This window comes from Mustela putorius, unplaced genomic scaffold (genome assembly GCF_011764305.1).
Source record: "Mustela putorius furo isolate JIRA1106 unplaced genomic scaffold, ASM1176430v1.1 tig00003845_pilon_pilon_pilon, whole genome shotgun sequence".
Lineage (NCBI taxonomy): Eukaryota > Metazoa > Chordata > Mammalia > Carnivora > Mustelidae > Mustela > Mustela putorius.
The window spans coordinates 62,951,829-62,976,949 of record NW_025421998.1 but is presented as its reverse complement, the minus strand read 5'-3'; the positions used below and the strand labels follow the sequence as shown (position 1 = coordinate 62,976,949).

Below are 25,121 nucleotides of genomic sequence, written 5' to 3'. Positions count from 1 at the left end.
TGCAGATATATAAAAGGTGTTTTTGAAAGACTTTCTTAATGAACATGTAAACAAAAAAAGTTTTAAAAAACAGTAATCACTCTTTTGCTAATTTCAAATCATATATTACCCTCCCATATATAATTCTCTCTGATTATTGGGGACCTGAGGGAGGATTTTTCTTAGAAACCAAAGCAAGAACCAAAAAATCAATGGAAAAACCAAGTATCTGACCCAGAAGTTATTCAACATGTTGTCCATTATCTACAAAATCAGAGTTATGCACTAACTTCAGATAAAATAAGGTACACCTCCTTCTGATAGGGAAGTTTTTTCTGATTTAGGAAAGTTAATTTACTCACAGCCCAGACAAGGAAGCATTTTAGTACGGTTAACACCACTAGATTCTAGAAGCAGAAAGTCTGAATTAGAATCCCTTCTCTACCATTGGCTTAGTATATCTTAAGTTACTCAACCTGTAAAGCACTTAGAGCAGTGCCTAGTACAGAACAGTACTCAGCAGATGGAGGACAGCAAAATACCTCTAGATCTCTGAGACATGGCATCATTGAGAAGAGCATTAGAAATCTCAAACTCAGGTCCAATTCTGGACTTACAAAATTAGAACCTGCATTTTTATCAAGATCCCATTATGATTCAAATGCAATTTAAGGTTTGAGAAGCACAGAAAGCATTTTTACGTTATATTCTGAGATGTTACCTATTATAATTAAATTTTCTTAAAACCACTCCAATACTCTTCTGAAACATGAGGAAGCCACACTTATTTGTAGTAAAAGAGAAAGTATTACTTGGGCTCAAAATTCCTCCACTGGTGATTTCTTACCATACTTTATTTAAGGCAGAATGCACTAAAATCCAAGGTTGTGGAGGACTGCCATCTAGTGGTAGTTTATTCTGGTGCACATTCAAAACAAATTCGCTCTGCCTTCCCATTCCTTATAACACGTTTGTTTAAAATGGGGCCAGGTTTTCTTCTTGCTTAATTCCTTTCTTGAGGACTACTGACATGATTATACAGCTAAATAATTCCACAAGAATGTATGCTAAATAAGAGGAATATATAAGACAACAAATTATAAGTCTCCTTTTTTAAACTCAGATCAAGTCTAGGGAAGTCTTCAAATTAAAAGACTGATTAGCTCACTCCTGGAAAAGTGCACATTAGGCACACACAGTGACTTCAGGCTTAGAAAATGGGCTTGTATAGAAATGTGCATATCTTGGACTGACTTTTGCTTTCTTCTTAAGTTATATACTTCGTACAATTTATTTATATAGTATATGGCAGGAGAAATTATCAGGTTGAGAAAAAAAATTGTATAACCTTCTGACTCAATATTCATTCCACATTCTATCCTAGGGAAATAATCAGAAATGTGGACAAAGAGTTATGTACAAAGATGTATATTTCAGCAAACAAAACAATCTTAATAGCTTCATAATAACCTACTGAATCTATGCATCAAAACTTAGTCATTCTGTTCTATAACTCATTTGGATCAGTTCTCATTTTTTTCTATTACAATAGGTATATATGAAACGAAGGGAGGGAGGACAGAAAGAGGGAGGAGATAACTATCTGGCAACTTGATAGGATTTTTCTATATTTTGGCTCATCTCCTAATACACACTACCATAAGTCACATATAAGCATCCAAGAATATTTTTATGGTTTTCTATAGCCAACCTGCTTTCTAAAAGTGTTATGTCATTTTACATGGCCCCAAGCAATGTAGGATATGCTATCACCTCTCTAGCATCAGATTTTATCCCATGGCCAATTTTTTTAACAGTTGTACTGAGATACTATATATCACCTCTTTGAAGTATACAGCTCAAATATTTACTGTATTTACAGTGTGCAACCATCACCATAATCTAATTTTCGAACATTTTCATCCTCTGAAAAAGAAATCATGTACTTATTAGTAGTAACTCCCTATTAACCCTGGGAATCCTCCAATATGGCTGGTTATTACTAATTCACCAACCTCATTATATTTCATAGTTTTTGTAGATACCACAATGATATTATGTGTTTCAAACCCATTAAATGGAATAATCACTTCTGCTACTCAGACATTTCTGTTTCAAATTGTGAAATATTCTGTTTAACCATAGGAAAGTAAAGCATATCAGAATGGCCTCTTGTTTTTTCAAAAGATACTTTTTACATGTAAGGCATAATTTAAGAAATAAGAGAAGTATCATATAAGTACAAAGTCATCTTTTCAAAACAACTAGCAACTATCATTATTTTGTAAATCCATTATTAAATCACCAAAAATATCAAACAAAAACAAGGAATCCCTTTCTAGGTATTTAAAACTTTATTTTAATTGGGTTAACTTGATCTGATTTAAAAAAAAAAAAAGAGCAATCAATATAACATTTGATAGGTGGTCTAAAGAATTGACTTGATTCTACCCAAAAAAAAATAAAACTTACTTTCATTTAGCCAAAGCACTTTTTTCCTTATTCATAATTTTTTTGGACTCCAGATGCACAGAATTTAGCAATTTACCTTTTGAAGATTTAATAGAGTAAAAAGAATTAAAACAGTTTATTAAACAGCAGAGAACTAGGTCCCCTGGTCAGACTTTTTTTTTTTTTTTTAAAGAATACTGAAACTCAGTTCTGAAAGCTAAGGTTAAAAAGGGATACTTCACTGATAAAAGTTAGCCGCTCATCAAATTTTAGCCTTCTCCTCTCTTCATCCAACTCTGGACATCTCCCATATTCCATAAATAATCCAAACGTTCCCATTACTCAAGTTAAACAATTCTGCAATCCAGCCAAGTGTTCTGTTTCATATCACTTTATGCAAAACATTTATTTGTACATCACCACCTAAAATATTCCTGTTAACTGATACACTCAAATTCATTCTTCCTCACCTTTATCTCTGTATGAAAAAACTGAGTTGACACAAATGACTTCCAAAATAAAGTCATTTTTTTATGCCACTAAAGAAAAATCTGATATAGGTAGCCTACATTTTAATGCAATGATTAAACAATAAACCAAAAAAATATGAGCCCAGAAAGATGCAAAATATTATGAAATCCCTAGTTCATGTTCCACAGGTCTCTCTCTCTCTCATACACACACACACACACACACACACACAGGTAAGTGTCACTACCCGGCTTTCTATCCTCACTCCAGCACCAGTGGCTCCTCTATCACCCTATCACGGGGAAGTGAGAGGAGGTTAAGCGGTAGATAAAAACTCTCCCATGCCAACAGCAACAGTGTACCCAAGCAAGCATCAAGCCCTGGTAACACAGGAAGCTCTGAGATTAGGGTGGGCAGGCTCCACGTAGCCCCATGCTACTTAGATAAAGATACCCCCAAGGTGAAAGGAACCCCGCCTCACTGAGCCAATACTTTTGAGAAATATATAAAAGGCCCCCTTGCTCTGGGGAGGTTTACTGCAGGCCAAAGCACATGGCTTCATAAGCAGGATGAGGTCTGCATTTCACTCTGTGTTTGCCCCCAGTCTAGGCGCCCTAGAGCAGAAACAACATACAAAAACCTATGCAGTGGCCCTGGAGGTGGGCGAGGTAGGAGAGGGTTCTGCAGCTTCGCCCTGCCTATCACAAGTAGGACAGGGACGCCCTATCAAAGAGATCAACCCCTTCATCCAATGAGAGAGGCAGTCACACACGGTTCCCAAAAAAAAGCTCAATTTCAGTCAACTCATGTACAAAGACAAAATTTAAAGGAAGACACTTTTAGCAATATCTCTATAGACCATATAAAAGTGCTGGTTGTAGGAAAATCAAACACATTTGATGTTTAAAGTTTTCTCTTTTCATATTTTGCTTGACCACTTGAATATAAAGGTCTCAATAAAATATTTAACTCCCTCTGAGATTCATACCCCATGATCCTCCATTTTTATATAGCCAAATATCCTAAATCTGCTACTTGCAATAGCATCCTCATGATTAATGCCAATTACCTTTTACACCACCAAAGGATCCGTAAGTCATATTGCAGGCTGTTCTCTGCAGATTATGTTCATACATCAATTTGATCTGATACTGGTTTCCATGTTCCACATTACCCAAGGTTCCTAAAGAGATAAAAATTATAGAATCACTTTGTATTTGTTTACATTTAAAAAATATTCATTTCTGGGGGCGCCTGGGTGGCTCAGTGGGTTAAGGCCTCTGCTTACGGCTCAGGTCATGATCCCAGGGTCCTGGGATCGAGCCCCACATCGGGTTCTCTGCTCAGCAGGGAGCCTGCTTCCTCCTCTCTCTCTATCTCTCTGGCTACCTGTGATCTCTGTCTGTCAAATAAATAAATCTTTAAAAAAAAAAAAAATTCATTTCTTCTCATCCTCTACACCAATTCTAAGTAATTCAATTTCAGTGAAATTTAAAATGACAAAGCACTAAAACAATGTGTATTATGAATAATTAGCATACTGATGACACAGAATGCCAGCACAGTTAGGACAATTTAAGTCTTGGCTAGATTATACCATTAGATGAAATACCACCCTGGGTGACATTTCTTATCTATTTCCATTAGGTCTGAGTAAAGTGTATTATTTAAATAAAAACAAAAACACGCAATTTCAGTTCTGAAATAAGGTTAAGTTCCTTACACTTAAACAATAATAGAGCAAAGACACGACTCAAAGTGTCTTAGAAAAAATTCCCCACTTTGAAGCAATTCAATTTCCTGTCCCACCTCTCAAAATACTCAAGCCCCTAATACACTATAACTTAATTTAATGGAGAGATATTCCAAAGTTTCCTTTAGCAAGCATATAGGACAATATGTTTTATATGAAGTCCGCAAAGAATCTTCTTCAAAACAAAGATACTTTCATTTAATAGATCATATGTACTACAATTGCTTTCTATTTCTGAGATCACAACTCAAGCTAAATGCAGATACTCAAGCAACCGAGCCAGCCAAGTGCCCCAAAAAAGATTCCTTATACTTATTTTACTCTCTGGTTGTTTTCTAGAGTACTTATAAATGAAGCTATGTCCCAGTAACCAGGCAAGAGCGTTATAGTTAAAAGAGGTGATGGGAAGAAAAAGGATTCAGAAATCAACTTTTTCCATTAAGGAACATCTTTGTTTTTCATTCAAAAATGCAAAATTTAAAGAAAAACTTAAAATATAAAATATAAAGCAAATGAAATAGTCCCCAAACTGGATAGTATTAATTAGATCATTAAAACAATCTAAACATATATGTCTGTCTGTATGTATGTGTATACATATTTACACATGAGCATTTGTTTTTTGTCCAAAAGGTTTTACCAATGTAACACTGAGGTTGTAAGAACCCAAATATTTCTATTTCCATTTTAGAAGTGAGGCAAGTACCCTAAGTTTAAAAAAAAATTTAAGGGACACCTGGATGGCTCAGTCTTTAAGGATCTGCCTTTGACTCAGGTCACGATCCCAGGATTCTGGGATCGAATCCTGCATCAGGCTCCTTGCTCAGTGGGGAGCCTGCTTCTCCCTCTGCCTGCTATTCCCCTTCTTGTGCTCTCAATCTCCCTGATAGGTAGATAGAAAGATAGATAGATAGATAGATAGATATTTAAGAAATTTCCCCCCCAAATCACACAGCTGGCAAAGGACAGAGTATTCAAACTAGGTCTTCAGAGTTAGCACCATATATCCTGGTGCCTGGCTGTCCATCATTTTACAACTTGGAAAAAACTTGGTAAGACAATGACAATTTCCCTAAACAAATCAGCCAACAAAAAACATCATTTCTACCTCTACCTTTCTTGCCTGGCCTTTTCTTCATTTGGAAGGTGAAGGGTTAAAAGAGAAAACTAACAGGAGGATTTCTTGGAGGAAAATCATTTCTACTCTGATTTATGACCCTGAAAATGGGAACAACAGACTTCACATGCCAATAGAATAAGAAACAAAGAGAAAGACTCAAATTTGCCTGCTAACCCTGATAGATGAAGGCTTTGTGGAATTTAAATGGTAGTAAAAGCAGTAAGGTCCAGGGAAACCGAGGAGTAATCGCAACCACATGGGCCAAAAAAAGAGAAAAAAAAAAAAAAGGAAAGAAAAAGAAACACATACACACACACTAAAATAACTCATAGCCTTAACCTTAGGAGAGGTCTAGCCTCCAAGAAACCAGAAAAAGAAGTTCAAAGAAACATTTGGTTTGCCCCTACAGAAATTACCAAATCCGTCCTATACCTAAAACCAAATCAACACCTCTGAGTTAGGAATGCACTTACACATGTTTGTTAGCTGAAAGGTCAGTGAACAGAGGGGTTCAGCATTCAATACTTATACAAACTTGGCATGAAATGACACTTGGGATTTGTATTCTGAAAAAGCTCCAAAGGCATTGGAAATCTTCAGATTTCAGGTAATAGCACTTTAAAACTTAATAGTGCACCTATGGAGAACAGAAGACAATTCGTCTTCCTTAGACACTACTTTGGTAATATCTGAAAAGGTAGTATCTTAACTATCTTAAGGTAGTATCTGAAAAATCTAAAATATCTGACCATTTTTTTTCTAGAGACACATCAATGGTACAAGATTAAAACTACTTATACACAAGGAGGTTTGGGGGGATATTTTTGCTCGTTTGTTTTTTAAGATGTTATTTATTTACTTGACAGAGAGAGAGGGAACAAGCAGTGGGAGCAGCAGGCAGAGGGAGAGGGAGAAACAGGCTCTCTGCCAAACAGGGAGCTTGATGCAGGGCCCAATCCCAGGACCCTGGGATCATGACCCGAGTTGAAGGCAGAACATTAAAAGAATGGGCCACCCAGCACCCTTACTTATACACAGATTTTGTCCTGGGATATACAGATTGAATATAGCAAGTGTATCTTTATAACTACAGTCCATGTATAGCTAGAATTAGTATGAATTTTCATCAATCAGAAAGTAAAAAGGATAACAGAACATGCAGGTTGTTAGGCTTATTACTAAGCACAATTTGATTTAAACAAAAATATTCTCTAGAAAAATCAATGATCACCTTAACAACAGTTTTTGGTACAGTTTTAGACAAATGTGGAGAAATCCAATGAAGTAAAAATGAAATAAAAGCCGCTATAAAGTAAATTAAAAGGTTCATTGTGTTAAATAACCAAATTAGATTATATAAAAGTATGAAAAATAAAGAACCACATCTTTTTGCCCCCTCACAGCAAACATTAAAATTCTATAAATATGTCAAATGCTGGGACGCCTGGGTGGCTCAGTTGGTTAAGCAGCTGCCTTCGGCTCAGGTCATGATCCCAGGGTCCTGGGATCGAGTCCCACATCGGGCTCCTTGCCCTCCGCAGGGAGCCTGCTTCTCCCTCTGACTCTGCCTGCCATTCTGTCTGCCTATGCTCGCTCTCGCTCACTCTCTCTCTCTGACAAATAAATAAATAAAATCTTTAAAAAAAAAAAAAATATGTCAAATGCTTAGCAAATGCTTGTTGAAGTACACAATCTTTGGAAAAGAATATTTAAGAGGACATAATCAGTATAGTTTATGCTCACACATCTGTAACCACTTACTCAGAAACTGAAGCCCATCAGAAAGGAATCTGAAATGCCATGTGATGTTTTTCCTTTCGGTATCATAAGTTAGGCTAACTTCATTTTAGCAAGACCCTGCTATTTCTCTATATTAAGCATGTATTTGATAACATTATCACCCACCAAAAACAGGTCAGCACAGCAGCCTATGAAGGGCTGTTTGGTGTGTCCAGGAGGTCTCCTCTAGCATGCCTCAAATCGTTTTTAGAAGCACACATCATGTGTGCTGGGTGGCTAAGTCGTTAAACGTCTACCTTCAGCTCAGGTCATGATCCCAGGGTCCTGGGATGGAGCCCCACATCTGGGCTCCCTGCTCTGCTGGAAAGTCTGCTTCTCCATCTCCCACTCCCCCTGCTTGTGTTTCCTCTCTCGCTCTCTCTCTATCACATAAATAAATAAAATCTTTAAAAAAAAATTTCTGAGTAGAAGCACAGGGCATAAAAAGCAAACAAATATATTTGGGGAGGGGCCAGTTGGAGGTGAGAATGTCAAGTTCAGCTAGCACTTTCATTTGTTGATACCAGTGGTTTTACTTAAACTAAAAAATGTTTATGCTTGCCCTGTTAAAGTAAAAGCTAGGTAAAAGTTCAGTCTGGAACCACAGAAACATATTCAAGAGAACAAAAATATTAACTTCCCTGCTTCTCCATTTAAGCCAAGCCAGAAAAAATATACAAATTGTCAGCCTCCAAATATTATAAGAGGCTGAAGAAATGAGAGACAGAATAGGGAAGTGAGGTGGGGCATAAGGGAATGTAGTTTGGAGAACTCTTTATCCCCAGAGAATACAAAGCTTGCAAATGAATACAAAGAATAAAAGAGCAATAAAATCACCATTCCCATGACAAATAACTGTCATTTTCAACACTAGTTTGAAGCAAAATACCAATGTCCCATAAACAAGTTGTGACCAAACATGCCAGTTTCTTTCAGCATGTCTTTTTAATAAACATACACTTTATCACTAGTTTATTGTGCCCTATACTTCAGGGAAACTCTAGAGCTTTCTGACTTTCTGGGCCATCATTCAAATGGGACCAGGGAAGGCCAAGAGTCTTAACTAATTTCTTGTTTGTAGGATTTTTCCCTCTCCTGCCCTCTTAAAACTTCCAGAAGAGACCAAATCTCCAAGAAGTATTCAGGGGTAACTGCACAAGTTCCCCTCCTCCATGTCCTGTGTAACACAGTTAATAGCATCACCTCATAGTTAACAAGCCTTATGATGGAAAAGGGAGGACAACTAGATGCATGTGGTAAAGTAGCCTATATCACATCTTCTCCATCTTCTGGAACACTAAATATTTGCCCCATCACTAGGAAAAGCAACATCTTTTACCATGAAATCAACGGGAGTGTTTACCAATGACAGAGAGGTACTATAATGGACTTCTGACTTGTAAATGGAAATGTAGAAAAGAAAATGATAGTGGTAACAGAGAAAAAAAAAGAAGGAAGAATAAAAGTAACACAGATTAATAAAGAACCCCTACCAACTGCCTCAACACTACCCAAAAATTAGTTCATTCGTACAGTCAACATATGCCCACCATATACCATAGGCCAGGTTACCAAGCCTGCCTTAGAAATCTAACAGACCTTCACCGCCAAAAAGAGACTACTTAAGAATATCCAGCTCAGGGGCACCTAGGTGGCTGAGTTGGTTGGGTGCCTGATTCTTGCTCAGCTCAGGTCTTGACTTCAAGGTTGTGAGTTCAAGCCCCGCACTGGGCTCCACACTGGGTATATAAATATACACATATAAATACAGTACAGACAAATCATTATGCAAATGGAAAGCAAAATACAAAGAGAGCTCAAATCAAGAGAATGAGTATGGAAAATCCAAATACTAGAAGCTAATATTTATAGCAAACTCCAAAGAACATCTTTTTTTTTTTTTTTAAAGATTTTATTTATTTATTTGACAGAGAGAGATCACAAGTAGACAGAGAGGCAGGCAGAGAGAGAGAGGGAAGCAGGCTCCCTGCTGAGCAGAGGCCCGATGCGGGCCTCGATCCCAGGACCCTGAGATCATGACCTGAGCCGAAGGCAGCGGCTCAACCCACTGAGCCACCCAGGCGCCCCCAAAGAATATCTCTTGTATAAGGAATAGACCCCAAAGAATTAGCTTTATTGTACCCATAAAAAAATTTCCCCAATATTGACATCCATGAAAAGAACTCTCTCAGCTTGAACTAAAATTTAATTACAACAAATATTTTTAAGTTACCTTTTATATTTAGTAAGGATCAAAATGCTGAAACCAAACTACAGTTAACTGCCATAGTGGTATCTACAGAACAGTGTCAGAAAATGACACCTGATTAGACCTTAAACAAGTGCCTTAAGGCAGGCTGGGGAGAAACAACCGAAAGCCAAGAAATTTGAATTATAAAAAGAAAACACCTAAGGTTCATCGAAGAAAAAGTACTTTTTTTTTTTTTTTAAAGATTTTTATTTATTTGTTAGAGAGAGAGATACAGAGCGCAAGCACAGGCAGACAGAGTGGCAGGCTAGAGGCAGAGGGAGAAGCAGGCTCCCTGCCAAGCAAGGAGCCCGATGTGGGACTCGATCCCAGGACGCTGGGATCATGACCTGAGCCGAAGGCAGCCGCTTAACCAACTGAGCCACCCAGGCGTCCCGAAGAAAAAGTACTTTAAACCACCATGACTCTCAGCATCTAATGATTTTTGTTGTTGCTTTTAAACATCTCTTAAAACTCAAGCATCCTGGATAAAAGTCACCGCATAAGGAATATAGTCAATGCTATTATAATAGCATTATATGGTGACATATGATAGCCACACTTATGGTGAGCACAGCATAACATATAAGAGCAGTGGAATCACTATGCTGTATACCTGAAACTAATGTAACATTGTGTGTCAGCTATACTTTAATAAAAAATAAATAAAAATTTTCTTAAACACTCAAGTATCCTAAGTATGCAGAATTGGCCTCTATTTCTCACAGACAATCCTGGACACAATTCCTGGAAAAAGATCTCAAGGAATCCTCTACTAGAAATTTAAATATGCATATAAATAGCAAACAAGAAAAAATGTAATAGCCTAAGTACCAGAAAAAACAAAATGAACAAGGTAAAATGTTAACCAAAATAAGAAAATATTCAACCAAATGTTTTGTGTTCTCTAACAAGTGAACATAAGAGTATCTATTCTTATATAATATTAAGAGGTTTTTATATTAAAGTGTTTTCAATACAAATTTTACATTTAAAAAATGTTTCTTACCTGAGACAGAATAGACACAAAGTTTTCTAGAATGCAACACAGCCAAATGAAGCATTTCAGTACCTCTGAAAAATAGGATAAGTTTTAAAGTTTTAAATATCAATTTCAGATGTAACCAAAAAAATTATAAAATAATTTTTAAAAGAGATTATAACCACAACCTACCAAGAGTAAACTAAAAATTTACTAGATAACATTTCAAACTGAAAAATAAATGGAACAACAAACACCCACTTTGACAATTCCAGAGGCTCAAGGACTCTGCGTCAAGGAACTGCCTCTAATTGAAGTCACTGTAGCCTCTCAGGAAGTCATATCAGAGGCCCTTTCATGAATGCTCTCCCATAATAACAGAGATCCAAGTTCTGGTCTTGTCTTTCTGGGTAATCAACCTCTGACCTTGGTCAAGTTACTTAATCTTTCTGAGCCTGTTTCCCCTTTTGGAAAATAAGAGGTTTCAATTAAATGAAATAAAATCATGTGACAGCACCTTGTAAAGTATAAAGCACCAAAGAATGCTAATCATTATTAGTAAATGGCATATGTCACTTCCAGCTCAGAAATTTTATTAAAGGCACTGAAAATATTTCAGTTTGGACTAAACTGACACGGGCACTAATACACTTCCCAGGCCCTATCAAGTGGTTTCCAAGACATAATATAATCTAGAAATCGTTAAGTTCAGTCTTCAAGCGTCAGGTCAGTGGACAGAAAGGTGAAAAGGATGTAAATGGCAGTGCTCTGCTGCAGAGTAGGGCCAGATAGAGAAAGCAGCTACTCGTCAGCTCTGGGCATGTGGCCAAATCTCTACATTTTTTTCAAGAAAAACCAGAAAGCATGGATTTTATGTGAAATCTCCTGGATCTTAAATATTGGCAACTCTTTTAAATCTAAAACACAGGGATGCCTGGGTGGCTCAGTTGGTTAAGCAGCTGCCTTCGGCTCAGGTCATGATCCCAGGGTTCTGGGATCGAGTCCCACATCGGGCTCCTTGCTCGGCAGGGAGCCTGCTTCTCCCTCTGCCTCTGCCTGCCTCTCTGTCTGCCTGTGCTCACTCGCTCTCTCTCCCTCTGTCTCTGACAAATAAATAAATAAAATCTTTAAAAAAAAAAAAAAAGAACCGCCACACTGTTTTAATAAATAAATAAATAAATAAATAAATCTAAAACACATCTGCAAACAGTCCTCCAGAGTACAACCTCTGATATAGATTCTGTTCTAAACTACAAAGACTATAATTGAAATCTGAAGACCTGGATTGGGGTCTTGACTGTGCACCTGATCTGTGTAATCATTTGACCTTTCAGAGTATTAGTATTAGTCTTTCATTTACAAAATAAGAATATTGGTTAATACCTCCAAAACGTCCTTATAATGAATAGAAGTGCTCACTATCCATTCTACTACCAAAAAAATGCAAATATATATACAACTGTCACATACTCAATTCTGACTTCAAAAAATAATTATCGCCCTGTACACTCAAAACAATTGTTCTATCATGCACAGGAAAAGAATATAATGTCATGGAAAGATAACAGAGTATGGAATCAGACAGACCCGGGTCTGAATCCTGGCTGTGTGACCTAAAGCTCTGAGCTCTAGCTAGTTTCCTTATCTTTTTTTTAATAATTTTTTATTTTTTTATTAACATATAATGTATTATTAGCCCCAGGGGTACAGGTCTGTGAATCGCCAGGTTTACACACTTCACAGCACTTACCATAGCTAGTTTCCATATCCATAAATACAGATCACATCTTACAGATAAGATTAGAGAGATTGTACTAGTTAATTAATAGCAGTATAGTATCCTCTCATAAATGTTAACCTCCTTCATTCCATCAAGCTATACGTAGGACACCTGGGTGGCTCAGTGATTTAAGATACTGCCTTCAGCTCAGGTCATGATCTCAGGGTCCTGGGATTGGGTCCCACATCGGGCTCTCTGCTCAGCAGTAAGCCTGCTTCCCCCTGTTCCCTGCCTGCCTCTCTGCCTCTCTCTCTTTGTCAAATAAATAAATAAAATATTCTAAATAAATGAATAAATTATAGATGTGTGTGTGTGTGTATATATATATATATTAAATAAATTATATGTTTGTGTGTGTATATATACCTATATATATACGTATATATATGTGTGTGTATATATATACACACATATATATGTGTGTGTGTGTGTGTGTATATATACATATATATATACATATATATGTATATATACACACACATATATAATTTATTTAATTATTTAATATAAGATTATATATATATATAATCTTTAAAATAAATAAATAGATAGATAAATAAATAAATAAAGTACTTGGAAACAAAGCTCTTGTAAGAGTAAGACTTACTTTATGGATTGAGCTGACTTCTTTTAAGAAACTAAGGACCCTTCCACTTCAATTAAGTACAGTAATTCATTTTAAAGCTTCAACGTTATGTGTTAAATACAATAACTGCTACTTTGTCTAATTATTTAAACAGACATTTATATAACCTGGATAATTAGTTCTTTAGATAAGTGAATACTTTCTATTTCTTTCTTTATTTTCAACTTGTGATATGTCAGACATTTTAGGTCTGTTATTGTTTTTTTTTTTTTAAGTTCTAAATTATTCTCTTTGAGCAGGTTCCCAAATTTAAAAAAAAAAAAAAATTCAGTACATAAGGAACACCTAGGTAACAATATCCAGAAAATATATTTGTCATGGATAATCCTTTCTTCACTTAAGAATCCACAAAAATGACACAATCAGGGAATGATATACTCTAGGTAAGATAAAATGTCAGAATTAAGGAGCTGTACTTACGAAACAAACTTCCCTACTTCCACTTGCAATATTGGATCTCGTAGATGAACTTCTAGAAGCAAATCTTCAGCTTGAGCTCCATCTCCTGTTTTTACAGGATGGGGGTTAAAGATTCTTAGGTATCCCATAAAACTACCCACAATTATTTTATCTGTAGAGAGAGGTTTTCAAAAGATATAAGAAGAAACAAACATTAGCAACAAAATTTCTTTGGAAATAGACTTTCTAATGTTTAAAAGAAAAATCTAAAAATGAAAACAAACCAAAAAATAAATTAATTAATTAAAATTAAACCAATTGAGTCTTGCTTCATATACCAAGCCCAATCTGCCAGCAGATAAATAACTAAAAACTTTTTTTAAAAAGATTTTATTTATTTATTTGACAGAGAGCAAGACAGATCACAAGTAGCCAGAGAGGCAGGCAGAGGGAGAGGGGGAAGCAGGCTCCCCACTGAGCGGAGAGCCCAATGCAGGGCTCGATCCCAGGACCCTGGGATCATGAGCCAAGCTGAAGGCAGAGTCTTAACCCACTGAGCCACCCAAGCGGCCCAAAACAACTTTTTTTAATATCATCAATTTTCAAGCATACTAATATATTATGTATTTTACCTAAGCTTTGCTTTGGTGTCAGTAGTTATAATTTAACTCAGTCAAAACAAGTCCTTTTACAAAAGACTAATATAAGATTGTACACTGATTTCTTCATAGAGTGTCTACTCTACAGCTGTTGAAATCATTGTATTAAAGAGAATTCTGAGCCCTCACTAGTAGAATGCTCTGATGAACAGTGTCTGTACTTGGACGCAAAAGGGAGAAATGGTAACATACGTGTTGTGGGCTGAATTCTATCTCCCCATCTCTCCCCACCCCTGCCAAAAAAAAAGTATGTTGAAATCCTAACCCCTAGTACCATGATTTTATTTGGAAATAGAGTCTTCACAGATGTAATCACAGATGTAAGATGAGGTCACACTCAATCAGGTATGCAATAAATCTCTGTTCTAAAAAGAGAAAGCAGGGATGGGGGAAGCACCTGGGTGGTATAGTCAGTTGAGTGTCCGGCTCTTAGTTTTGGCTCAGGTCATGATCTCAGGATGGTGGAATCGAGCTCCGAGTAGGGATCTGCACTCAGTGCAGAGTCTGCTTAAGACTCTCTCTCCCTCTCCTTATGCCCCTCCTCTTGCTCTCACTCTTTCTCGCCCTAAAATAAATAAAATCTTTAAAAAAAAAAAAAAAAGGAAGGAAGGAACGGAGGAAGAGAGTATAGAGGGTGGTGGGGTGGGAGAGAAGAGATCGCCATGTGAAGATATTTAAGGAGAAGATGATGATGTGGTAATGGAGACAGTGATAAGAGTGATACCTCCACAAGCCAAAGAATGCCCGGGACTACCAGAAGCTGAAAAAGGCAAAGAAGGACCCTAGAGGCTTCAGGTATGGTAGGATGTCCCTGCCAACACCTTGATTTTGGACTTCTAGCCTTTAAAACTGTCAGAAAATAAATTTCTATTACTTTAAGCCACTCAATTCATAGTACTTGGTTATGGCGGTCCTAGGAAATTAATACTTTAGGTGTCAGTTTTGAAATTGTTATATTAGTATAAAATATTGACTTTTTTTCCATCTACATAGGCCATTGCTTGGCACATGATAAGCTCTCAGTAAATAAGTATGTAGAACTCCTACTTCTAAGTAGATGGAAAAAAAGTACCATTTCCACACTGAAGTCAATTTACAGTCTCAGAGTCCCTTGAATAAAGACAACACATTATAGATGCTATAACACCACACATGCCTAATATACATTTTCCTCAGATCTTTCCCTACAGGACAAGTAGTCATTTACCCAGGTACACTGAGGAAAGGAAAATACCCAAACTTTATGAGAATACTGAATATTGGCTCTGAGTTACTAATAATTCTGGAACCCTAGAAATAGACCTTTTTTGATCATTATGGAGACTCAGTGACAAATGAATTTTTTTACTTAGTTTATCCAGTGGAGAGCAAAACTAGCCTAGGATTTCTCACCTAGTTTCTGAGAGTTTAAAGGAAATGTATTTTCACAGAAAATAGTAGAACATCCTTTTGGTTCCCTAACATGGACATGAAGGATATTATATGGGGAGAGATATATAGAAACCAATGGGACTCTATCTCCCCATCAAGGAGAAAATCGAAATAAATACCACAGGTAGGGTGCCTGGGTGGTTCAGTTGGTTAAGCATCCAACTCTTGGTTGTAGCTCAGGTCTTGATCTCCTGGTTGTGAGTTCAAGCCCCATGTTGGGCTCCACACTGGGCAGGGGGCCTACATATATACATACATACCACTGCTACGCCTGATTTCGGGTAGTTCTCAAAATTCAATGCCAAAAAGGTTCAATAGAAATATGTGGTCATTCTTACCACATACCTGCTTATTTACCAAAACTGTCAATATAGAGAAGTTAGGGTTGATCAGTATAACTCAAAGAATAACCCCAAATTCTTCTATTATTTCACATCTTATCTTTCTTGAAGCCAACTAATAAAACCCTGCTTGAATACAGTTCTAGACCTTAATAATGCATTTTCTCCTTTCTAATACCAACGGAAACAGTTTGCTTTTACTAGACAGGAATAGGCATATATCTTTATATGTACTGCCACAATCCAAACTGCAGGAACCAGGGCTACCTCAACATTGTCTCATAAGAGCCAAAGGAGGCTGAAAGAAATATGCGTGAAACCCAGGGATCTCCAAGGACCCTTCCTCATACTGTCTGGATCAGAAACTACTATATTCCTCTTTAGGCAAGCATTAATGTTCTAGATCCCTCAGGAATACTCACCTAGACCAATTCTCTGATCCCTCCATCTCTACTCAAGACCAAGAGCCCTAACCAGATGGAAGGTAGGTAAAGTAAAAAAAAAAAAAAAGAAAGAAAGAAAGTAGCATAGTATATAGCCCAATAACCAGATACAAAACAGAAGGTATCCCCCCGATACGATTTCTTTAAGTTACCATATAATTTTTTCCATTCGATAATCTTAATCTTAAAATTTTTCCTTCTCTTCCTCAACTATTACATATGAGTTTGAACACAGATTGTACATACAACTTAGTCTAGTGGCAACAGAATATTGGAACGTGATCATGACTAAATTACAAGGAAAAGGGATATCACCCAAAGACCCTGGACTTGCAGAGCCGGGCCTTCCTGAAAGTGCCTCTGAAGCAGTAGGTGCACATTGTTCTTTACCACTGCAGTGGGGGTAAGAGCACATGCATGTGCAGCTGTACAAGGGACAGCTGCCCCACGTGAGGCATAAATGCTGAATAGCTAAAAGATAAATTTATTAGCTATTTTTCAGTCAGCTTTATGTGTTTCCCACTTGGGATTCTTCTAGCAAACTCTCCTCAGGCTACAAGCTGGCATGGAATCTAAAGTGGACCACTCAGACTCTCCCACCCACCCCCACTTCTCACTATTTCTCCCATGAATCTGAATCTTGAGAACAAGAAAGTAAGTACAGCTTTAAATGCATGGTGTCTAATTTCAACTGGGATCTCAAGATTAGCAAGGAATCCTTCTACATATCAAGTTGGCTTGGCCTAAAACAATTTCAAGATGCTTAATACCATCTTTTCATTCTGATCACTCCAAATGACCTGCAAATTTCTCTTCTTCTGTACTCATTCTTACCCTCTTGCCTTCTGTCGCAGTGAAAGAAAAGTTCTCACACCTTCCATACGCACACCTGATCCCATCTCTTACTGTCACTCTCAATCCCTGTTCTTTTTTTTTTTAAGATTCCATCTTTAAATAATCCCTACACCCAACATGGCGGTCAAACTACAATCCTGGGATTAAGAGTCACATATTCCACCGGCCAAGTCAATCAAATGCCCCATCCCTGCTTTAATACATCCTCTCTGCTATATATTGAATTTTTCCCACTTCCCTTCATAGCTAAGTTTCTTTAAAGGGCCATAAACATTCAGTCTTCCCCACCTCCATTCCTACACTGACTGCAAATCTAGATTTTTTTTTTTTTTAAGATTTTATTTATTTATTTAACAGAGAAAGATCACAAGCAGGCAGAGAGGCAGACAGAGAGAGAGAAGGGGGGAAGCAGGCTCCCTGATGAGCAGAGAGCCCGACGCGGGACTCGATCCCAGGACCCTGAGATCATGACCTGAGCTGAAGGCAGAGGCTTAACCCACTGAGCCACCCAGGCGCCCCGCAAATCTAGATTTTGTTACCATTGTGCCCACTCATCCACCCTCATGGAGAACACAAATTATATTGGCAAAGAAGAATGGGAGGTACTAAGCTGTACTGAGCACCTGAATTATTTCTAAGGAAAATCTGGGCTCTGTCCTTCCACTAATAGGAGATGGTAAGGTCTTATACTCAGAGGATGTCCTGAGAGGTTCCTCAAAGATTATCAACCTTGTCTCCTGCCTGTTTGTTGACACTAAAATAAAATAAAATATTTTATTATTTGGCAATACAGAATACTCAGGCTACAAAAATATATGCCAAAGAGAACAATTTCAAACCCATGTCCAAACTAACAAAAGATCAAGTTTGTTGGAAACTCCTGATTGATTGTCTGAATAGCTTACTGTTCACTCATCATTTCTATTAGAGCTCTTTACTGGGGTGCCAGAAGAGGGTTATCAGTTACCAGTGTGCTTCCTCCCAATTTGTGGCCAGCTGTGAGAAGTTTCCTCTATTTTCCCAAGGTTACTATACAAAAATCATTTCATGTGTGTGTCCCACATAGAAAAAAAATTGCCTCTCATTTCTCAAAGCTTGGACTACCAGTATCATCATATTCTGGGATGATTGTTATATATGAAGTTTTTCTATCTTAGATATATAGCTCCTATAAGGTCATATTTGCTGGTAGGTGGATTGGAAGGCTGGGCTTCTGCAATTTTTGATAAGCTCCAAAGTTGAGTGGTGACATAGTACAGTTTAAGGATAATTCTCATTGATCTTATAGGACGGGAGATAAATGAGAGTAGTTTGGGACATGCTCTATTTGAGATAGGACTGTCTAGTAGGCAGAATAGAGGTAGTGATTTTTTTTTAATTTTTATTAACAATTTTTTTTTTTTTTAGAAATAGAGTATGCATGTAGTGCAGGGTTGGGGTAGAGGGAGAGGGAGAAACAGAATCTTAAGCGGGTTCCAGGCCTAACACAAAGCCCAATGCAGGGCTCTATCTCATGACTGAGATCTTGAACTGAGTCAAAATCAAAAGTCAGATGCTTAATCGAGTGAGCCACCCAGGTGCCCCAGTGGTAGGGATTTTGAAGTGAGCCATATACTGGTTGTATTTGAAGCCCTGAGAATGTGTGAAAATCCACAGGGAAAGAAGGTTGAATAAGATGGAAAGAATCTTAGGACCATAACCTCAAGAATACAAGCATTGAAGGGGGAGGTTTTTCATAATATGAAAATGAAAATGAAAGCAATGATTTAATAATTGTTTTCTACCAACAAATAGAGCTAGAATAATTTTTCCATTCTGATATGAATGGCTTTCAAATTCAAATTTTAAATGTATAATTTTCCTTGAAAATAATTTCTTATAAAACTTCAAAATTAATAATATTTTAGTAGCTCTACCTAATTTTGCAAAAAAATAAAAAGTTTTATAACAAATGAAAGCAAATTAAACATTGCCTTGTAATATTTTTTCAGTTCCGAATCACATGACAGAATCAACACAAACCGGAAAAACACAAAGAGCAAAACAGAAGAACTGTATTTATCAGCCTGCTACCTCCTAAATATTATAAGGGAAACTACCTTCAAAATTAGGGCATAATTATGACAGTTCACTTAAGTTGTATAAGTATACTTTAAAATGTATAAGTATACTTTTAAAAATGAAGTCATTTTTATTTTTCTCAGTAAAGCTTTGCTCTAAGATGCATAGTAATAAGTTGCTTACCTTGTCCATTTCCAGTATTGTCAACATCACCCAAACACAAACAGCCTTGATCAAATTCTTCTTTTTCTCCCAGAACAGTAGACCACCAATTACGGGCTTTAAATAAAGACATTTTTGTTCACTAGAAAAAGAAAAAATTTATTTATAGTAAAAATCTACCTCACACCAAGAATTATAAATTAATTATCTCTTAATGCATAGCAAATTAAACTTGGACAATGTTAAGAAAAACATTTCTGAATTTAATTTTTTTATATTTTGCAGAAATATGTGAAACCAAAAATCCAAACAGCTGAAAACATAATCAGATGTTTTGCAACACCATTAGAGAGTCAGTCTGAAAAATTTTATACATAAATGTTGGGTCAGTTCTCTTTTCTGGAACATTTGGTATAAAATGACAAAAAGTATCAAAAAACTTATTTGGAGGCAAGTTTCAAATTCTAACAGCACTAGTTAGTACATAATTCCTTAGCAAAATACCTAATTTTCCTTCATTTTGGTCATTGGAAAAACCATAGCATCTCTTGTCACAATGAACTGCTGAGAAGAACAAATGAAATCAAATGACTAACACGAAGCTGGTACATTATAGGTACTCAAAAAGCATTCGCATGCTTTCCCCATTCTATTTGTAGAAAGGCAAAGCAGAAGAGGGAAATTCACCCTAAAAAAGAACCGTTAAAACTGAGTGTGGATGTATTTATACCTCTATATCACTAAGCACCCACAAAACCTCCCTATGCTTTAATTCCTCATCTAGAATGAGGATATACCAGCAACATCTACTATTGAATTACTAATATGGTAAATGTGAAAACCCACTGAACCTCTTGATTTACAAAACAAATATCCCACACCCTGGGATTCTATGAGAGTTCATTTATTCAATATAAATGAGCCTTTCCTTCCTGCTACACTGATTTAAATAAATGTTGGGAAATGCAGTCAATATTCCTTATTCAAAGACATCCAATTCTATACGGTTGAGGCAAACACTGAATTAGCAAATACCATACTACTATTCGTAGGGGAAATAGAAAAAGTTGGGCTCTTGTGAACCTCCAGTTACAATACTTTCATGAACCATTCAATACATAACTTTGTTTTTGTGAGTCACTGTTTAAAGATACTTTAATATACTATTAATTCATGAACATTCAATTCAACAGTCAACAACACTATAACTCATATCTGAAGGAAGCTTATCTGATACATACATTTTCTCTATAAGGTACGTGGCAACCTTCTCACACTTAGGAACATTAAAACCCTTCACTATTATATTTGGGGACCTTTTTAAGCAATAAAAATTAAAACAAACAAATAAATAAACCCAAACCACAGAGATGTGGAAAACATGACACTAAGCAGGCCCTGAAAAGGACTCTTGCTTATAGTGTAAGAGCTGAAACAAGTAGGCAGTTCCTATGGTTGATATCTGCTGGGAATAAGTGATTCAAATTTTTTGCCACTCTGTGCATGACCACAAATCACCCAAAAGCACCATGAGTATTAATTTTAATATTACAAATAAATTTTAGCAAATAGGTAAACTCACAAATAGGTAATCTGCAAAGAATGAGGATCAGCTATACATTTGAAAAAATCTAAATCAATCTTCTTAAAGCAGGCCTTCCACATAGGCTAATCACAGAAAGCAAGACTACTTGCTTTCATTAAGTTTGCCAAGGAACTAGCTGAGAATCATGTGGTAGTGAAAAGTGCAGACTCTGGAGAAGGACTAGTGCAAACCTGAATCCAAGTTCCATACAAATCATTAAATCAGTGGAGGGTTATTAAAAGTAACCAAACCTCTCTATACTTCAGTTTCCTCATCTATAAAATAAAGAAAGATGTTGTCAGGAATAAGAACCCAGTAGAAATAATCTATGGAATGGAAGAAAATATCTGCAAATTACATATCATAAAGGGTTAACATACACAATACATAAAGAACCCATACCATACACATTAACAACAAAAAAAGTTTTTTTAATGGGCAAAGGACATTTCACCAAAGATATACAAGTGGCCATAAAGCATGTGAAACAATGTTCAACATCACTAATTATTAGGGAAACGCAAATCACAAACACAATGAAATACCACCTCACACCCACTAGGACAGCTACAACAACAACAACAACAACCCCTCCCCCAAAAAAACCTAGAAAAAGACAAGTGTTGGCAAGGATGGAATGTAATTGGAACCCTAGTGCGCTGTTGGTGAAAATCTAAAAGACTGTAACCACTATGGAATCTCTATGGTGGTTCCTTAAAAAATTAAAAATATAAATTACCAGGACTACTGGGTGGCTCAGTCAGTTAAGCATCCAACTGCTGTTTCCAGCTCAGGTCATGATCTCAGGGATGTGAGATCGAGTCCTTTGCTGTACTCCGTGCTGGGCATGGGACCTGCTTAAGATTCTCGCTCTCCCTCTCCTCTACCCCTCTTCCCTGCTTTCTCTCCCTCTAAAATAAAATAAAATAACTAACAAACAAATAAATAAATAAAAATATAAATTACCATATGATCCACCCATTCCACTTCTGGGTATCTATTCAACAGAAATGAAAACAAGAATTCAAAGAGATATTTGTACTCCCATGTTCATAGCAGCATTATTCACAATATCTGAAAGGTAGAGGCAAACCAAGGTCCATCAATGAATGACTGAATAAACAAAATGTGGTGTATATATATATACAATGGAATATCTTAAAAAGGAAGGAAACTCTGACCTATGCAACAACATGGATAAACCTTGAGAACATTATGTTAAGTGAAATACACCAGTCACAAAAACAAATATGGCACGATTCCACTTATATGAAGTATCTAGAGTAACCAAATTCATAGAGTAGAGTGGTGTTTGCCACATTTGGGGTGAGAAAGAAGTGGGGAGCTTTTATTTATTGGGTATAGAGATTCAGTTTTGTAAGGTGAGGAGTTCTGGAAACTGGTTGCACAAAAACGTGAATGTACTTAACAGTACTGAACTGTACACTTAAAAATGGTTAAGATGGCAATTTTACGTTACATGTATTTTATCACAATTGAAAATCAAAAATATAAACTTTTAGTTTGGGAAAAAAGGAACACAGTATTATTAGCACAATACTTGCCAGATATAAGCACTCAATAAACATTAGCCATTGCCACAGTTTTTACCCTTTTTATGATATATTTTTTTATAACCTACATTGAAGAAAAGAAACAAATGTACTTCAATGCGTGAATAAATAAACTATGGAAAATCCTTACCACAGATAAAACTCGGCAATTTTTTTAAGATTTTATTTATTTATTTGACAGAGAGATCACAAGTAGGCACAGATAGGCAGGCAGAGAGTGAGGGGGAAGCAGGGTCCCCACTGAGCAGAGCCCCCCAATGTGGGGCTCAATCCCAGGACCCTGAGATGATGACCAAAGCCAAAGGCAGAGACTTAACCCACTGAGCTACCCAGGCGCCCCTTGGCAATTTTTTAAAATAAAATAACAACCTGGATGGATCTCAAGGGCATTATGCTGAGTGGAAAAAAAAAAAGAGCCTAATCCCAAAAGATCACATATTAAATAATCCCATTTCTATAACATTTTCAAAATGAAAAAATTAAATGGATGGAAAACAGATCAGTGATTGCCAGGGTTAAGGGGAGGGGTGACTTTAATGGGCTAGTAGAAGGAATTTCTTTGGAATAAAAGAAAAGTTCCGAACCCTGATTTTGGTGGTGGTTTCATGGGATAAATTTTAATTTCTTTGAGCTATATTCCAAGAAGAAAAGTGTAAGTAATGTAAAACCTAGTGAAATCTAAATAAGATATTTTTAAAATAAGATTTATAGTTTAGTTATAGTATTATACTAACATCAATTTAGTAGTTTGATAATTGTTCTGCTGCCACTGGGAAATCATTACTTTTATAATTTCTATGTGACTATAATATTTTTTCAGAGGCCAAGTTTAAAGAAATAAACAGGAAAAAAAAAAAACTCCATCCAAGGCCTCTCTTTCCACTAAAAAAATAATTAGATAACGGCAAAGTGTTGTTGGAAGTGAAGGGGAAAAAACACAGCAGGTAAATAACCCTATAATGAGTTTTAACACATGTGGGAGAGTTTCTGAAAAACATCTGCAACACTCGTTATTACTAATGGCATTATATAACCATACAGATTGCCAGATGACTAAACCTGGCAGCAAGTATACAAAATATGTAACAAACACTTTTACACTTTTACTAAACTTTTTTTTATTTAAGAGGAAAGTAACAGTACTTCAAAAGTGCCATATATTTTCATTATATACTCCAGATACATATGGAAAGCTGTTACACACTATTAGAGTATCAGTATAAAGATACATAATTCTCCTGCAGCCCACAGCAGAATATTACCCAAATTCAAAAGCACTTAAAGACTCACTTGGAGGACTCACAGCATTCATCATATAGTTATCATCATGGCTATGATTTATTACAGTGAAAGAATAAAAATTATAATGAAAAAAGAGAAAAGGTACATGAGGCTGGGCTGTGGGGGCAGAGGGTTGGAGTCCTGGAGGAAATCGGACACAAACTTCCAAGGTAGAAAAACTGGGCTCTGTGGTCAGAGGCCAGGGTAAAAAAAGAAAAGAAAACTGAAGAGGGGCATCCAATGATACCAAAGGAAAACCAGGAGTATGCCTTCTGGAAGGAAATGGAGGAAAAGGTTTTCTAGAAAGAGAGTGGCCAGCTCTATGTTGCTGATATGTCATAAAGAATGAAAGCTAGGGATCAAAACTCCATTTGGAGACATAGTCAAAAATAGAAACAACAGACTAACCAACAGGTATGATCCTTTGTACACATTCTGCGTCAGCCAGTTTTAAAGGAATCTCAAGGAGAGAAAATAGGAAGAGAAGATCTCGATATCCAAAGGGGTATCTTTCCCCTCATGTGAGCAGAAGAGAACCTCATGGGAAATGCCTAGAGACCATATTAAACACCCAATAATGGTCATAGAGAAGAGTTTTTTCCATCAATGCTATTAAATAATATATAAAAAATTAAAGTGAGGGACACCTGGGTGGCTCAGTCAGTAAAGCAGCTGCCTTCGGCTCAGATCATGATCCTAGGGTCCTGGAATTGAGTCCCCCATGATCTCCCTGCTCAGTGGGAAGCCTACTTCTCCCCCTGCCTGCCACTCCCCCTGCTTGTGCTCAGTCTCTCTCTCTCTCTCTCTCTCTCTCTCTGGCAAATAAATAAACAAATCTTTTTTTAAAAAATAAAATGACTATAAACACACATGATTGCATCAGGAAAAAAATCGCTATTATGTGAAAGTGGACTCAAAAATCTTTGTTAATGAGCAAATTTGTTCAGCTTGCTAAAATAAAAATGAAAAAACCCTCCAATATGAAAAACTAACTCTCCAACATTGTCTGTAAATGGGAATGTTATGAAGCACTAATTCTTCAAGAACTGCAATCATAAAATTTAAGATCTATTCCTGCTGACAAAATAACACAGGCAACATTTAGTTCCTTCCTCTTTCTC

At 36.6% G+C, this 25,121-nt stretch overlaps 1 protein-coding gene across 3 annotated transcripts in view; it reads right to left on the bottom strand.

Annotated features, from left to right (window-relative positions):
- BBS9 (Bardet-Biedl syndrome 9) overlaps positions 1-25,121 on the bottom strand; it is a 447,161-nt gene that overhangs the window by 414,079 nt on the left and 7,961 nt on the right. For all 3 annotated transcript variants that reach the window (XM_045062860.1, XM_004762629.3, XM_004762628.3), the window contains 4 exons: positions 19,582-19,702; positions 13,630-13,780; positions 10,811-10,875; positions 3,971-4,084 (listed from right to left, as the gene is read on the bottom strand). In XM_045062860.1, the coding sequence (XP_044918795.1) occupies positions 3,971-4,084; positions 10,811-10,875; positions 13,630-13,780; positions 19,582-19,693 (442 nt within the window). In that variant the 5' untranslated portion in view covers positions 19,694-19,702. The remainder of the gene's footprint in view (positions 1-3,970; positions 4,085-10,810; positions 10,876-13,629; positions 13,781-19,581; positions 19,703-25,121) is intronic.